The 18,561-nt window shown below is 36.2% G+C and overlaps 1 protein-coding gene across 5 annotated transcripts in view; it reads right to left on the minus strand.

Moving 5' to 3' along the window:
* PRKAG2 (protein kinase AMP-activated non-catalytic subunit gamma 2) overlaps nucleotides 1-18,561 on the minus strand; it is a 223,368-nt gene continuing 204,807 nt past the window's right edge. For all 5 annotated transcript variants that reach the window (XM_074831161.1, XM_074831170.1, XM_074831179.1 and 2 more), the window contains 10 exons: nucleotides 17,971-18,052; nucleotides 16,402-16,460; nucleotides 13,295-13,340; nucleotides 12,455-12,509; nucleotides 10,507-10,633; nucleotides 9,590-9,755; nucleotides 9,220-9,257; nucleotides 6,265-6,411; nucleotides 3,799-3,892; nucleotides 1-1,116 (listed from right to left, as the gene is read on the minus strand). In XM_074831161.1, the coding sequence (XP_074687262.1) occupies nucleotides 1,085-1,116; nucleotides 3,799-3,892; nucleotides 6,265-6,411; nucleotides 9,220-9,257; nucleotides 9,590-9,755; nucleotides 10,507-10,633; nucleotides 12,455-12,509; nucleotides 13,295-13,340; nucleotides 16,402-16,460; nucleotides 17,971-18,052 (846 nt within the window). In that variant the 3' untranslated portion in view covers nucleotides 1-1,084. The remainder of the gene's footprint in view (nucleotides 1,117-3,798; nucleotides 3,893-6,264; nucleotides 6,412-9,219; nucleotides 9,258-9,589; nucleotides 9,756-10,506; nucleotides 10,634-12,454; nucleotides 12,510-13,294; nucleotides 13,341-16,401; nucleotides 16,461-17,970; nucleotides 18,053-18,561) is intronic.

Raw genomic sequence — 18,561 nt, forward strand, 5'->3', positions numbered from 1 at the left:
TGATGTTGTAGGGTTTAATTTCTTCCATCTACAAGAATCTACAATTATAAAAGTCTCATCTTCAAACTTTACAGTACATTTACATTAGCAAATACCCCACAGCTTTCCTCACTCCTCCACTTCTGTACAAATCATATACAATAAAAAGTTTCGGTTTTGTTGTACAAACATCATTTTACACTTTAATACAGATGAAAATATTGTTCTCTGGCACCTTGTTTCCTCCATGGTGCCTGTGCATTACAGTACAGAGCACTTTCGATCCACGCTTCTGAAATCTTCAGCTCAAGTCATATGGACTGATCAACAGGCCACAGCTTCTGCACCTTCAAACTTGTAAATAATGAGAAAATCTACCACTTGCTTGTATAACAATCAACAGTTTATTAATGGATATGGTGAAATTTTAGCTATCCACCAAAGATGTGTAAAAAATTGTCATGAAAGTAAAAATAAATAAAGCTGTTTTTAAAATCAGTCTTGTTTTACATCAGTTCAGAATGCAACATTTAACACAAAACTGTCATTGAAGTTTTAAAGAAGTCTACTGATACTCAAATTACAGCTTTTATGACAAATCTAATGAGAACTGAAACTGATTTGGTTTTAGGTTTAAAGACTTTCACATTCAAATACAGTGTCTCGTTTAGCACAATACTTCCTTTGACAGTGATGGGCAACAGTGATGACATATTGCTGTATTTTGACATAAGGCACTATGATATGAATATGCCATACACTTGCCTTATGTCACATATATCCATTGCTGACCAGTGACTTCTGTCAAATACAAAATGAAAAAGTTTCAGAATACAGTGCATTTTAATGAAGGACATCATGTGAAGTCTTCCAGCAAATGTTTTGAAGACATTTTGAAATACAAGCCTACATTTTAACATAAGCTTTTGTCATGCTGCTTTTTTTGTGACATCACTGGGGGGAATAGACTCATCATCCATCACTAAGTCCCAATACACATTCTCAACCATCCTGCTCTGTTCTATTGCAGTCACTGTTCTTGAGACAAACTTGACCCAGAAACTTTGTTCAAGTTCTCCTACAAACATGTATACATTCACAGCAGTCATTCGCTTTCGTTCTCCTTTTGTTTGGCACCTGTTAACAGAAGAGGAAAGCATCCGTGATTTCCTTAGGCACATAGCACTTGGCTGCTGGAAAAGCACTGCTCATCCTGAATGCTGAAACTCTGTCCAACCACGTTATCAGAACCTTAGCACTGGATACCATTTACAAAGAATATACTGCGAGATTGCTAAATGCCAACGTAAAACAGAATGAGGAAGGCCTTGAGACTTGAGACCATTATTGCTTCTAACTTCATTGGCAAGGTAGTCTAAGTAACTCTTCTGGAAAGTTACTAGAAGTGCTTTGAAGATTCTCCCCAGCACAAAAATTTATTTTAAAAATCCCGACCAACAGGCCACACCCCAAACCTGTCCATCAGTGCAGAAGCCAAGCTTAATCATCATAATAGCCTCAAAAAATGAAGTCCAGTTTGAGAACAAACTATGTCAGAATTCAGTTTAACTACACTGTGTTGATGGACCCATTTTTCCTGGCTCAGAGGCAGATTTCGCTTACAGGAGGGATCGGAGAGACCTGCTCAGCAGGACTGTATAGCATCTTGCCTCTTCTCCAAATACTCAAACTAGCCACATGCTGGGCAACAACTGAACCCTATGGCGAGTTTGGCTTCAGCATCCAACTCTAGAGAGCAAGAATCTCTTGCCAGCAACCTGGAGTCACTACTTGTAATGTATAATCAAGCACTGGGAGATTCATTAAATACATCCAGTTTTCACATCACAACTGATACTTTTTTCCCCCCTTAACACAGGCTGGTTTTAATTCCTGATAGTCAATAAATTTTCCTTTCCAGGCTGTGAAGAGAAATGGAGACTTTTAGGGCATGATTTATCTGGTTGTTCTAATACATCCACTTTAAGAAGTAAATCACACTTCAGACTCTACAAACCAGATCTACACTGCAAACATCCTCACTTCATGAGACAAAGCCCAATCTAAAATCAGGCAGTTGCCTGTGGAACTGCAATCTAATGGCTAACTGCTCCTAAAAAATGCCTTCCCTCACCTCACCTCTTCCAGTGGCATAATCCTGCCCCCGCTGTTGCTCTAACCCCTGTACTCAGTACTAGACTCTTCTGTGAGCCAGTTTAGTGGGCCAAACCGACAAAACTCTGCAGCTTTTTTGCTGGCTCAGTTTCCTGTTAGATCCATGAGTTAAAGCAGCTCACAGAGGGATCTCATGAGTGTGGGTGCTGCTACACACTAAATGCCAGAAGCACATGGCCCAGCGTATGGGAGCAGGAACTGCCCTTTGTAATAACACAGCACTGTTATATCAGCTCAGTTGCAACTTACATGTCCATGTAATTCCAGTATAACAAAACTCTTGGTTTGTCTGTATCCAGATTCATCTTTTCTGTGTAAACTTTGCTCCAGTAACGGTAAGTTCTACTCTCCTTGGATCCTTCTACCCTCCAGTCATGAGGGAAACTACTTTCTCCACCTGGAGAAGCACCGTCTGCCTGTCTTTACATCTCCCTCTTAGGGCAGACATACATCCCTCCATTCTCTTTCTAGGAAATGACCCAGGCCTTTGGGCTGACTTCCCTACTCATCCATACCTTTCACAGAAAGCTGGGTTACTTGCTCTTCCAGGTCATTAAAAGGAACCAAATGCACTGACATAACACCTCCAGCAATATCACTGATTACTTCTTTTCAGAGGAGAGATCTTAGTGTTTTAAAAAGCTACATTAACTTGTTTAAAGTCTACAGAGGAGAAAGACTTTCACATTATCATGTTATCTATCAGTACAAGTAAGAGATTCCAATTAAGCTCACATTTAGACTTTCTTTTTTGCAGGACATATCCAGCTCTGTTTGCTTAGTCTTGTTTTTTTGTGGTTTTTTGTTGGGTTTTTTTGTTTGTTTTGTTTTGTTTGTTTGGGGTTTTTTTAGGTAAAATTGTAATCTTCAAGACATTTTTTGTCTTCCTTGCAAAGCCAAAAGAGGGTTTTGCTTTAGTTCTTGTGACACTGAAGTAACTTATGTGGTCAAAGTGAAGTTACAATTAAGAGTTAGTAACTTGGGCAAAATTTTAAAAAAACCTCCCAAAACAAAACCCCAAACCAAGCCCCCTCAACTAACATAAAAGTAGCAGAAATAAACCTGTTGTTGGATACTCTTGTTAAAAAGGAACCTGATCATGTTTAGCAATACACTAACGATTTCTGCTGGAATAATTCTGGTGGTCTGGGGTGCCATCTCTGGCATAGCTGTGCCAACCAAAACCCATAGCGTAGCTGGACAAGTCCAGGGCTCTGAGGTGGTTTTGCAGAGCTAGTGGAAAGCACAGCTGTATCTACACTAGGAGCACCTGGCCAGAGTACAGAAATTCAGGAAGGTGGGGAAGGCACACTGTTGTAGATGTTGTCTATCCATGCAACATTCAACTTCATCCTGTTTCTCCTGTTAAAACATTAATCAAGACTTTTTTTCTAAAGAGAAGATACATGAACAGCAATGACGTTCATGAAGCTTCTGCATGAATTCCTCAGTGAACAAAAGACTGACAGTTAATATTTTGTCAGCTTTTTCCTGAAGAGAAATGAATACTGTATGTAAGAACTATGATCAAATGGCTACAAAAGTTGAAAATCAGAAGTTTGTCATTGTCAAATAAATTAAAACCAGCAGGGTGTACACACTACCAAATGACTTATAGAAAAGGTCAGAAGGCAACATCCATACCTGCTGGTGTGAGTACCAAAGCTTGTAGAATGTCAGAAAGGGAGATGATACCCACAATGCTATCTGCTTCATTCACTACCACCAAGCGATGAACCTGCAAGCAGGGAAAGTATTTTGAGACATTTGCCTGATTTAAAGTAAAAACTAAAGCAAAGAAAAACAAACAAACAAATCTTAAAGTAATGCAGTATGAAGTAGAAAAAGATTCAAAATATTAGCAATACCAATCTCACACAGCAATACAAACATGCTTGCCCTACACAAATGAAAACTAGTGCATATTTTAAAAAGCCCACAGATATCTGACATGGCAGCAAAATCAGATTTGAAGTGACAGCTAAGCCAAGATCTAGGTCTTTAAAATACTTCTGCTCTCAAAAAGTAGCACTCACATCAAGCACTTTCCCCCAACTTACAGGCTCTGCTCAAATCAGCCCGAGATCTCACAAAATAAGATACAGTAATAAAATGAGGCTTCCTTCTAAAAAATACTTTCTCAGAGAGAGGCACAGCACTAAGACTTGTATCTTGACATGTCCAAGTTGGTTTTAACCTAATTTTTCTCGTAGGGCTACACAATTGAAACCGAGTGCCAGATTGGTTTTAAAATACTTGTTTTGCATGAAGACTGAAAAATAAAAGATTCAACTTATCTGTGGAAATTCACTGTACAGTTAATAAACACATGGACACAGCTTGGAAGAAAGATTTATCAACAGTAAAACTGTATTTTTAAATAATGATCTTATCCTTGCAAATCTATTCTAGGAAACATTTTATAGTATAAAACTTTTGTCCTCACTGTAGGGAAAGGAGGTGGATACTCCTGTATCCTGGGGCTCACTGGCCAGAACAAGTTACAGTGGGAAGAGAGCACTGCAGAACCAGCAGAGTGCCCTAACGTCAGTCCTGGCTCCAGAGCCTATTGCAAGCAGGCACCAAGTTGTGTAACTAACACCACAGCTGAACCAGCTCATAACTAAATGATCCTAAAAAGGGTGTTGTCAAAGTTGTGAACCTACTATGCGTTTACTTTTTACCTAAGTGAATTTTCTCTCTTCACTATTTTAAGTTCAAATAATCAGATATAATGGTGAAGAAAGCAAAAAAAATTTTTCTCCTGTTCTCACAGAGGTGATAGCAAGAAAGATGCATCAGTCTTAATTTACTTTATGGTTGAGGTCAACCACTTCATTGCTAGTCAGATACAATAAAAGAGGAGCTCTAATTTTTTTTTAAGTCATACCCACCTGACAAAGAGAGGAAAGAAAAGGAGAGGTGAAGAGAGAGAAAAATATTGTGGCATTTTCTTTTTGATGAAACTTTGTTGGCGATATTTTATTTTAGATGGGGTTATTAGTTTTTGTATATGCACATATTTAATCATTTTATTCTTCTCTCAGTGTAATGAATTCAAGAAAAATGGACAAGGTAATTGTTTCATTTCCAGTAAGATCAAGCACTTGTCTGGCAGCTAAAAATAGCTTGTAGTTTTGACTGACTCATTTTTACATATGATCTCACTATGTTTAGACTGAACCAAAGGGTAGGAGTTGGTCTTAAAACTCATATGTCTAAAGCTTCTTAAGATAGTAATAAAATCATCCAAATTTGAATTTTGTGTATCAGCAATTTATTCAATTTCCAGAAGCAAATCAAGCAGATGCGGAAAGTTACAAGTAAAAATTGCCTAATAGAGGTTCTAAGGGGTTATTAACAAAGTGGAAGTTTCACTCATATCAAATATATGTATGGTTACAGCCCCGAAGATTAAAAAACCCAAATACTGTAACTGAAGAAGTTAAAGCATCTAAATGGAGCTGTTCACACCTCACAGACAACTGAAACTAGTAATACTGATTTTCTTCTGCAGAGAGGCATTACAGGGGAGGAAGACCTATGTACTCATTCACCTCCGTGTATAATAAAGTTCCCAGTACTAACCAACAAGATAAAGAGCACCAAAATAATGGAAAGCACATAGACAGATACTTTACAAGAGCAGTTAGTGAAGGCTTCTTCACAAGAATTTATTTTCTGGGCCTGTATTTGTACAAGAGCAGCACAGGACTCTGCATTAACTAACTGTACCCATTAAATTTCCTGAACAATACGCCAATCAACCTAGCTATAAGCTGGAGTTTAAAGACTTATTTGTCTGCAAAACTTATGGCAGGTTTGGAAGAAACTTGATTCTTTCAAAGAAGCTTTGCATTCAGTTAATGTCATAAAACAGAAATGCAAATAACTATTATTACAGATGTACTGTACAATATTTTGTACATCCCTATAAGCATCTATAATCCAAGGCTATATAGCAAACTGATACCCAACATATGCAGTTATGAAAGAAATACTTTCACCCAGTAACCAAAATAACTTAGAAAAGATAAATTTCTACTATTTATTAGTTTGGTAATACAACTTTTAACTTACAGTAAAGGAAAAAATCGTAAGTGAACTCACCTCGGCCTTCACTATTCTATCCACAATGGTCTCCAGTGTTTCCAGCATGCTACACTTTACAACACCTTCAAAATACTGAGAACGATGCTGTAGGGCTTGCGTCACCGTGATATCTAGGTTATTATATGTTTTTTCAGCAGCAAGATTCTGACAAAAAACAAAAGACACATAACAAGACACTGAGATGGTACTTAGTAATAAAGTATTCAATGAAGTCAATATTTTGGTATCAAGTAGATACACATTTCTGGTGTAAATTGAGTCTATTCCAAGACACATTAAACAAAGCAGATGCTCTTTGGCTTCAGTTTTTGGAAACAGTCAAGCATGCAGTTACGTTAAACACCATATGACAGACTGGGTTAACTGATAAAACTGTTTTGTGATATGCATTAGGCCAATGAAAATCTCTTTACTTTGCTGTCTGATATTTGGCTTGATGTCACTTATCCTGCTTTTGCCATAAGTAGAAAATGTAAAGATGAATTTCTATAGGCTTTAGAATATACAGAATATACTTTAAGAATATCCCATTTTTTGTTGTTTGTTTTTCATAGGATAGGGAGGACACCAACTGCTCTGAACACCACCCATGAAGTAGCTCTTAGTGGAGATCTAAGTAGAGAACAAATTTAGGATTTTCTTCACCTTTCTTATTTGTGGGCTCAAACTCCCTCTCCTGGGCTGTGCTGGCACTGCCACTTGACAACAATTTTTTTTGTGTATGTATGTATTTATTAAAATATAATGAAAGCCCATCACCACCACTAAAAGTAAGAAGATTAAAAGAGTTTGAAAGCTGACATTCTCAACTTTCATTTTAAGAATAGCATCATGCTTGTAGCAAGAGCTTTGACCAGACCAGCAAAAGCTTTCTTTGTAGGCGAGACCATAGCGATATGTTGATAGTGTTGGCACATCCTGGCCTATTGATTTTGCGTACTGAAGCACTGAAGGAAGAACAAAGACAGATCTTTAAAATGAAAATACTGGACCAAGCAATAAAGTGAAATTAAATTTTGGCTAGAATGTACTGTGATTGGTCAAGTTTTTGGATTGAATTACACTGAATGTGACAAGATAGGTTTGAGATGATCATGAAGGTACAAGCAGTATTTTAGTTAACTCATTTAACTAGTTCCTAATGAAGGACATTAGGAGGACATAAAGCCTCTACAAACTAAGTCACCCTACACACAGTAACTAGTGTAATATAAAGCTATTTCAATACCATCACACCATTCCCAGGTTTCTCCCTTCAAGAACCTGAAAATGAATTCAGAACTCTATAAAAATGAAAGAAATCTATCAACTTAGCTGCATATATAGGCACAGCTTAAAACACTAATTTAACTAGGCATATTAGCCACATGGTTTAATGTTAAAAATCCCCAGGTCAATCTTGCAAATTCTATGCTTATTGGAAGATAAGATTATACATTTCTGATTTTGGTTTTTTTCCTTCTTTTAAAGCTTGAAGATCAGTTTGAAGCAGACTGATGAAAAACTGGAAGCCTCAGAGGTGATTATCTTTTAAGAATAGAATCCTTTTCCCCCCATTTAATAAACAAACTAGTATATGTGAGGAAAACCTAAAATAACTGATAGATACCCTAACTCTTTCTCATGTTACTAGCTGGGAGCAAACAGTTACACAATTATATCCTAAAGCCTTTGTTTTGTTTGGTTTTGGGTTTTTTTCCCCCTGATCCCAATACATGATTTTTCCAAAGAAATGACCCAGCATCTCTAAAAATCTTCTAATTTTTGTTGCCCCATCACTTAAAATGAGAAAAGAAGTGAAAAACATACAGAACCCTCTTCCTTTTCATGTCTTTCTAAAGAAGAATGGGAAATAAAGGAAATGTGTCCCTGCCTCAAAGTCTAAAGCAGTTACAAAATAAATTGAAACACTGAACCCACCAGCTGTGAAATTTCATTGGCTTTGATGCGAGATCACTCTTGCTACAGCTACTACCTATTCCCTGACCAGCTTTTATGGCAGAACAGGATCTTACACAGTAAAGAAACCCAGAGAACAAAAAGACAAACACCTAGAAGAGACAGGCAAGAAGAGTGACATTGTGAAATTTTCCATATTAACAGCACTGCAGCCAGAGATATTTATAAGCTTAAAGTATTTCCATTTGGGACTATACTCCATATTTCTGAAAGGATTCTATACAGCATTTCAAACATCTGGATTCTTCATTAGCACTAGCAGGCTGGTGGAATAAGCAACTTGGGCATTTAAATCTCTAAAACATGATGTAGCTATCAGAAGTTCCAATTAGAAGGCAGGTGCTTACAGGTGGAAGGGGACAGGGATAAAAAAACCTAAATATATTTTGCAAGTTTCTGAAGACTGCAAGAATAGAAGAGTCCTTGCTCTCTGAGGTTGGTAAATCATGGCATGAATCTGACTACACTGTTGCACTCCTGAGGGAAAAACCACAAACAGTGGCCTGAATTAGATCTAAACCGGAAGGAATACAGATGCAGTACTCTGGAGTCAGAGACTCACACAAAAAAAATGGACCAAGTAGCTTTGACTCACTAAGAAGGTAAAGCCATACAAAGTACCCAGACTGCATGAAGAAATCTGCATTCTCTTTGAAAACAGACCATGGAATGGCAGTGGCTGGGAAAAGAAAAATCTTACCTCAAAAATAGAAACAAACATAAAAGGCCTATACTCTCTTTTTGTAAGAATACAGCCAGATCTAATTTTGGGTAACATCCAGAGCAGTAGATGCCTGTGTGCAAGTAGTATTACTAAGGACAGCTTAAATAAAAAATAATTTAAAAATGCTGTGCAGGGTGAATGGAATCTTTTATTCCGTTTGTTAACTAAAGTCTAAAGAACAGAACAGCCAAAATCGACATATTAACAAATTAATTTGCAAATGCTTACTGCATATAAAATATTTAATAGAATTTAAGATATATACTTACTATTACATCAAATTTGGAATAAATATCTACAACTTTTCCTAAAAAGAAAAACAAAAGTTAATAAACTGCTTAAAATACAAAATTAGTTTTCTTGTTTCCTGCTTTCATTTATTATCTTATAATTGCACACAAAGAAAACAGACAGGTCAAGAAGAAAAGATGGAAAAAACCCAAACAACCTACCAAACTATGAAGTTCTTCCAAGCCTATCAACCTACATTTTGCATATTTCTTTATATTCCATTTATCCCCCTGCCTTATTTTTTAAAATTTATTTTATTCTTTGTCCTCCCCCTCGCCCCAACGTCAATCCAGAGTTCAGCACCATTTATCTTACCACACTTTTGTATACAGAAGACCCAACACACACCTGACTCATCCACAACAGGTAATGCCGATATCCTTCTCTCTACAAATATATTCAAGGCTTTAATGATAGGAGTGTCTGGATGTATGAAGGCAATGTTGTGGTAAGTTCCTATTCCAAGTTCATCCAGATTCTTCTTCATAAAGGCAGGCTTTGGCATCTCTGACATCTAGGAAAGTTAAAACGAATGTATTTAACAGTGCAGTTTTCTGCACCTACCATATTGTCATATGATTGGTATATATGTTAGGAAATCTGTATTCACTCATCCATCTACAGACTCCAAATGATTGTTACAGATCATTACAGTAAATCTGCTACTAGATTAACGTAAAGCCAAAACAGGCTCTTAGATCTAGAAGCATTACTTCTGTTCAAAGTAGTACTAAATTAAGACTATGTAACTAAGTTTTTTGCTCATTTATTTATATTTGTAGTAACCCACCACTAAAAGCTTTTGATCATAAGCTATATCCCACTGAAACTGTGGAGAGAATACAGCAAAACATACTATACTCTGAAAGCTTATTTTGAAGTCTTGTTGCTTTGCTTGGCCTCAAATCCATTCCTATGACTAACATAAGCTACAGTGAGTAGTGTTAATCTCATCTCTGGGAGACAATTCATTTTTCTTTTCATGTAAACAAGTTTCTGAAGCTGAGTACATCGTCCAGAAAGGACAGCAAATTACTCAAATAGCTAAGACAAGTCCTTGGTGTTTAGGTTTCTTTAAATGACTAAAAGTAAAGAGAATGTACAGGCCCTACATCAAGCTTTAATAATTTGGTATCAAAAAAAGATAAGCACAGACACAATGAATATGGAAGTTTATCAAGAAGTTGCTGTACTCAGACTTGAAGATCTCTACTGGGGGGAAGGGGATAAAATCAGTTAAGCAAAGCATAATTTTAAATACTTACAAAAAGCTGGAGGAACTTGAGGATTCTTTTATGGGTAAGTATATAAAGTGCATTTCCACTGACTGGATCTATAACTGGCAATCTGTGGATTTTGTTTTTGATCAATGAATATACAGCATCAAAAAGGCTGAGGAGAAAAAACATTTTTTTAATGAATTATAGCTGACAATGAGTAATGTCAAGTGATATATACACATCTTTAAAGACCCCTCTGAAGTACGTATGATGAGTAATTATTGAATTATCTTTACTGTTACAGAAAACAGAAGTTAAGGGATTTGAAATTAACTGTTGCAGCTGGTAAAACACATCAACAACAATATGCTCATTAACATAAAACCAGTAAAAAAATTTGATGGAAAGTGACTTTGTGGTAGAAAGTATAGCAAAACACTTTCTTCACAAGTGTAAATTGTTTTTCCAGTGAGTGCTGTGCTCACAGTATCCCTGCAACTCAGAATGGATGTTTGTGTTCAGAGACAGAGTGTTCTTGCACATAATGCATCTCAATCCCAAACTTCTATAACATTTTCTAGGAAGACCATGCAATTAAGCCAAAACAATTATCTAATAATTTCACTAAACCATCATTGGGGCAAAAAGTTATTCTCAGGAGATCGGAAACACTCCTCCACACACTGCAGACTACGATTTAGCAATATTCCAACCTGTGCAAGTCTGCCCTTCTTGCAAGTAACGCTTTTTTTTTTCCCCCCTTGGTCCTAGTGAGACTAGCATAAAACAGCTGACCACCAATTGCCATAAGTTAATAAGTAAAACTTTGATAAATGCCTACTTACTGAAGTAGGCTTCTTCCCAAGTATACGTTCTGAGTCCATTACAGGGATGAACTATCCCATTTGATATACTTGGAGCCAAGATTCCCACTACTGCACTGTAGATTCCACTCCTGGAATAAGCATTTAACTACTCCTAAGTGCTGCAGAATGATTGTCACAGAACCCAAGTCCTTTTCTGGATCAGCTCTTAAGTATCTTGCTCCACCCTTTTATACATGTCCTACTGCATCTTCTTTATTGCAATACTTCTCTTGCTGTACCTTGGACTAAAACCAATTATACTATTTTGTTGTCTTAACGATATTCTTTCAGCCACCTACCATTCAAAATACATTTCTTATGACTTAATTGAATTACTTACTCATTACTTAATGGCAATTCTACCAAGGATACAGCATATCATTACTTTGAGGTAATCACTGGAGTCCCCTTCACCAGTTTCCTTTGATAGGACATAAGCAATCCTGTTCCACAAACTGAAAGCAAGGATCAGAACTTTGCTCTCTCTTGTTCAGCAGCTAAGTAGTACTCAAGTTGTTAGGTGACCAACTAAAGCTCTCTCTCAAGTTACCTTTCATAAATAAGGTATAATGGCAGTTTAAAAACTATTTCTTTCAAATTCCATCAAGAAGAAAAGGACAGTCATTTATATTTTAAGGAACACAGGCCTAGTAGTAGTAGAGCAGAACAAAAGACACATATTGTCTTTCCTTTATTTAAGAAAAATTACTTGTGTTGAAAAGTACTGTGAGTTTTCAGTTACTGTGATTGCTGAGAAGACAGCTGAAAGGCTCTGTAGAGTTTGATTTTCATGAACCAAAAATGACTTGCAGGCTAGCTCGAAGGGTCATCGGGTTGCCTTTTTTGCATGTTTTTGGGCAATTAATTTTGATCCGTGTCTAGCTCATTTACCAGAACAGTTACACTAATAAAACACTTAAGTTTAACTAAAAACTCTCTTATTTGAATATCACTCACAATGAAAAAAAGCTTCCACACCTTCTTGATTATATTAAAACACAGTCCTTCGTTATTGTACTCCAGTTTACAATATAAATTGTTTCTCATTATATAAAGAAGTCTTAAACTCAGTGTTGAGATGGAGATAGTTTATTTCAAGTTAAAGAGACTGAAAAGCAAAATCCTACCTTGCATCTGGGGAGATGTTCACCAAAGGTTTAAATGTTTCTTGTAAATAAAGCTCTGTGTAGAGAAAAGTAATAGACCATTAACACTTTATATGAAAACATTAGCTTTTTTATGAAAGCATTTTATGAATTCATTCGTACAAAAATACGTGGAAGACAGACAGCAATATATAACAGTCGCTTTAGTTATTCTACCACTTATGCACATCTCTACATTGAAACTAAGTTTTAAAAGCAGTGCTAAACCGATTACCACCAGGGGTCACTGCAACAACAGCAAATATTTCTTTACCAGTTCCTTTTCTAGGAGGATCTGCTACACGGGATACTTTATATTATTTCATGGCATATAGTCAACTTTTTACATAAAGCTTCCTTCCCACATTCAGAACTTCTGTTCATACTCAGCATGTTATACAAACTTCTAGTAGCATCATGCAATTCACTCAGTCATAGCTTGCTGCTCACTTATCATTTCACTCAGTATGTTAGGGGTCATCTAGTCACTCTGTACCCTGGCTCAGATACATTTCCATTCCACATATACTTAACTCTACAGCCACACATTCTGCCTTACTCCAGTTTCTTTTTTTCTTTCTTAAAGAGCGAGATGGTACTAATCATGAACAAGTGGCGAAGTCTATAGCCCAGATCACTCTAGTCCACATTCTGTTTCAGATACAAAAATAAGCAGCAAGAGTCAATGGATAAGCTCTTACTATTTCTGTTTTCATTAAAAAGTATGTGGAGACAAGCTAAGTCTATGATTAATTAAATATCCACTATACTGAAAAACATTAGAACATACTAAATTATCAACCAAGTAGTAAGTATTCTTACCCCTCCAGGTTTCTATCTTGTGCTCCTCCAATTCATAAATCTGAACCTAAAATGGGTAGATGAAAAGCTCAGCTTGAAGTATTAATTTTAAACCCAACGTAATTAAGAACATAAATATCTGAGTAGTTTTCTTACATTTCATTGCAGGCAATCTAACAGAGTAAGAACAGCCCAGAATAACATTTCTTGGCAATAACAAGAAGAAAGGATGCAATCCTGCTCAATGCAGAGTACCATACTGGACCTATCATTTCAGGGGACAGGAAAGATCTTCTACCTGCCCATGTTTGTAGTCTATACTCAAAGGCATCTCCTCAGTAATTCATCTCACCTTAAAACAGTCATGCCAGAGTAAACCCTCTGATGATTCCTCACACACCCAAACAAGTAAAAAGCTTACCCTGATGATCTGACTTATTAATGCTAACAGATTCATTTTACTGTTACTTGACTACAAACAAGCAAGAACACTTGGTTTAGTGCTCACTTCAGTCAGAAGAACCAACATTGTATTCCCACCCCTCCCCCAAGTTTAATATTTTACTGATGTTACATTCTTCAAATGTTTTCAGACACTGCATCTAAGCCATGCATGCTCTCAGCATTTCTCCTGTGCCAGCAATATTGCTCATCTGACCTGGGTTCAGCTGGTCCCAGGAACCAAACAAGCAAAAAAAGTTACAAAAACATTGTCAGTTTTCTGCTGGTTTAGCTTCCTTAACTGGCTCACAAAAAGGACTGGCAAGTGATACAGGATAAAGGGAGTGGTAAGTCTGCATCTTTTGATGGCAGCTTATCAGATCAGCAATAACATCAAACCACTCAAGAGTCCAGTCTTTGAATTTTAAAACATACTAAAACCAAAACGAGACACGGTCACATCACCAACTTCCTGCTGTTCAGCAGCTATTTCAAAGTTCTTTGTCAAAAGACTGTATAACCTTACAGTATTCCATCTTGCTGATAGTTTTCTGAAAATTTTTCAGATGCAAAAGCTACCTTTCTCTAAAGGTATCAAGCTGCAAGCCAGTCACTTGCAATAGTAACTGCACTCACTATAGCCTAGGCCAAAGGTGCTCATCATCACTTACACGGCTCTTCTCTGTCAGGTACCTCTGCAAACACTGCTGAAGCTGAAGAGTTTACAGGTGAAGGGTAGAAGTATCTGCAAAGCCTACTATCTTTGAGCTAAACAGAGGCTACACTTGGATTACTCTCTGGAATTAGCACCCTTTGAAGAGTATAAGGGAATGTGAAATTGATATAATTGGACTACTGGCTGACATAAAAGATACCTACATAAGCAAGTTAATCTTTTAGGGCACTTCACAAAAAAGGCAGTTAAGACAGTGGCGTGTGGTTCAGAAGATCTACCGAAGCGATCAGAAGAACAGGAGACTGCTTTAGATGCTGATGAGATGAGGCTAAACCTTGTTCCTGCACCATACTGTAGGGAAAAACTACCTGGATGTTCTTTATTAATCGTTTAAAGATATTATCTAGTATATGAACAGCAACATGCTTCACACTGCGTTGTGATGCATTCAGAAAGTATGACTAAAATACTTAAGAATTATATTTTCAGCATAATTTTACCTATTAAGACTAGTGCATTCCCCGATGGAACACTTTTTTTTTTTAATAGAAGACTGCAACAATCACTTAAGTCAAATGTTGTAACTTCTCAGCTATTCCTCCTTACTGCTGCCACTTTAATCACAACCTATGGAATCAGATGTTAGACAATGTAAACAGGAGTGACAACAGTCAGACCTTAGGTAAAGTTACATGGAAAAATTGGTAGTACTGAGATTGAACATCATTACAATATGGAAACCATTTAAGGAAGTTACCAGTGCACAATCACTTTTCATTTGCTTCTTCCCCCACCCTTGTAAATCTCAAGGGGAAAAAAATTTCTTTAACAAGGACAGTGCACCACACTACTGGCATCTGACAAGAATTTCACTATAAATTTTAAAAACTAACATGACCTTTGAGAAGCCTAATACATCAGATGTCTGCTTCATCCAACTGTTCTTGATTTTTAGCTAGTAAAACATAGTACATATGTTTTAATTGGTAGAGGGGGAATTGTGATTTGACAGGAACAAGAAAAGGATGTAAATGTTTGTATGAACATGAAAGCTAGAGAATTTCATCAACTGACTGCCAATGGGAATTTTAAATTACAGGTAATTGAAGTCAACAGATCTCCAACTGACTTTGCAACTCAGTCATGTAACTAAAGTATTCGCATATATTTAACTAGTTTAACTTGTTTATTCTACACCATCACTCCAAGAAGAGAGTAACCCGTTAATGCATCCAAGCCCCTGTAAGCTAGTATTCTGCTTAACTCTGCACACTCTTTCAGAATAGCTGTACCACAGTTATGAGACAAAGATGATTCTATAAACATGTGAACCACGCATAGCAACATACTTGATTTTTAAATACAATGAACTTTTTCATGTAGCTTGAAGAGATCCGCCCCAAATGCTTTTGGGTCGATATTTGCCATTTATCTAGAGCTCTGATTACTATTGAAATATGTGCTTTGAAACAACCTGACCACAAATAAATACAGCAATCAATAACCATGTATTTTCCTTCATCCTTTTTATATCACAGTTTTTAGTAAGCATGTTAAGCCAGATTCTTCACCCCAAATGTATTATTCATTAGTAGCAACACTAAGTGGTGCCTCATATCCAAATCAAAGGCTATCATTATGGTAAGCACCACACAAAACATAAATGGTAGTACTCATTACGGAAATTCCTCATGTTTATACATGTATAACTGAAGCAGAAAGATTATGTTACCTGGCCAAGCTTATAGGACCTTCATGGCTAAAGCTGGGAACTGAACCCAGGTATCCAGATACCATTCTATTACCTTGCTCACAAAGCCATCTTTTGTTTTAAAAAAAACAAACCAAAACAAAACCAAAAAACCCCCAAGCCCCTCACAGTGAGTATACCCATGACATATCTAAGCTTCTCAAGACTTTAATAATAGCAATCATCATCAATCTTTCAGTTTGATATTTCAGTCTCTACTGTACAGCAAATGATAAAAGTATAGCTTAACATCATACTTACCATTGGAGACTTATAGTATCTATGCAGTATGTTAATGAAATCTGTAATTGTTAACATTCCTGTAACAAATGATACATAGAAAAAGTTCTTCAGATATATACTTAACATATAGAACTTCTAGCTATTTTCTCTATTTATATTCACAATATAGAATTTAATAAACATTAACTTCATTTAACATACTAGACATACTGGACTAATAACAGTGGAATTCCAAACTATGCACATTCACTTTCACATTGATACTATACTTCAGAATAAGAACACACATCTGAATGAATATTCAAAATAATAACCTGTGTGCTTCTCCTCTTCTTTCAACCTAACTCAAAGAAAACCTTGAATCCAGACTGCATCCACCCCCAAAAGCATTGAAAGAAAAGAGGGGGTTTAAAACATCTTTAAAGGTTTGAGATCTATCCTTGCCTTTCATTTGCTTTTTGAATATTATTGTTATGTACTTGCCAAGTCAGGCAGACTCTCAGACTCAAATGAAGGAACAGTATAATCCATTTTCTTGAATATTACTTATTGAAGAACTTCAATCACTTCCACAGTAATCCTCAACGTCTGTATTGAAATGTGACTTTTTTTTTTAAGAAGAGATAGTACATCTACATTTTAACCAACACCAAACTATGTAATATAATATTGATGATTAGTTTAGTTACCTGAAAACATTAATCTTTTTTGAGCTTTCAAGTTCTAAATTTAAGAAGATGTAATCACTCCACTGTTTACTACTCTTACATCTAAACTGAAGAAACTAAGAAATGGGGAAGGGAAAAATTAATCCAGAGATCAGCTTTACATCACTAGAGCTTAGTTACAGACAGAAAATAAAATGAAATATAAAAGACACATAGCATTCCTATGATGTATTGCATGAAAACACTGCTCCTCCCCCCTTGGATTTAAAATATTTTAACAAATGCTTTATAAGGTGTCTACCATTCATTTCCAAGAATCCTCAATCTACATGCCAGGTCACGAGAAATGCATATAGTAGTATTTGTAACTGCCACTATGTCTCCATTTTCTAACTGCAACAGAGATCTAATTTTGGAAGATTATTGTTGTGGAAATTAATTACATCACTTTTTTAAAAGCAATACATATATCTAATGTTTTTCTCACAATATGGAACATATCTGTATCATTCAACATTATTTCTGGTATTTAAAGATTTCTCAGTGCACCTTACTGAGAACGTGCAGAGAAGGATGCTTGTATTGCATGTATGTTAGAACGCTGCAACATTAAATTCTTTTTATAGTTCCTATTTTCAAATTTCCTTTTTGTGACCATTACATTTTTAAATACACAGTGAAATACATATATTAAAGACCAAATTTCAGAAGGTCAGGACCTAAAAGGATCATCATGATTCTCAAAGCACAGCAACACTATAAAAGCTGGCAACATCTCACTCCTCACAAGAAGGAAAAAGAAACCCTTGATGCCAGTGTATCTCTAGGCTGTTAGAAGATGGCTAGCTCCAGACCATCTTCTACAACAGTAAAGCACCCTGAAAATTCAAGTAATCCTGAATAACATTAAACTACTTACCTACAAAACTCTGTTTTTTACTCTCCCACAGTGGAGCTGCTCTCACACCATTTGCCACCAAAGCAAAAAAGGCTTTCTTTACCTGCAAAAAGAATGAGCAACTAAACAAATCTTGGCTCTTAATTTAGCATACCAGACACCAACAGAAGGGTTTTCCCAGTTACTAGGAAAAATGCACTATAAACAGGTAGCTGATATTCAAAACAGAACAAAACCCACACACAACAAAAACCTTAAGCCTTTTGCTTCTGAAGTGGTTAAAAAGCTCAGAAAAAAAAGCTTAGCAAAACTAGATCTGTTTTTGTTTTGTTATGTGAATATTCTATGTGAAAGCCTTTGATAAAGAAGTAAGCTGATACAGCTGAAAAGGTATGCTCACTAACTTCAAATTTATTCCTGTGTAATATTATCCATAAAAGTTATACCCCTCCAAATCATGACATTGAATAAATCTGTAATGAACAAAATGATCACATGTCCAGTTCATGGATACAGCTTAACATTTGAAGATTTTGCTATATGCTAGTTAGTGTTCACTGTAGCAAGAGTTGTATAAAAAAACCAAACAAAACCCTAAACAAGTAAGCCTCA

The sequence above is a fragment of the Strix aluco genome, chromosome 1, assembly GCF_031877795.1.
Source record: "Strix aluco isolate bStrAlu1 chromosome 1, bStrAlu1.hap1, whole genome shotgun sequence".
NCBI lineage: Eukaryota > Metazoa > Chordata > Aves > Strigiformes > Strigidae > Strix > Strix aluco.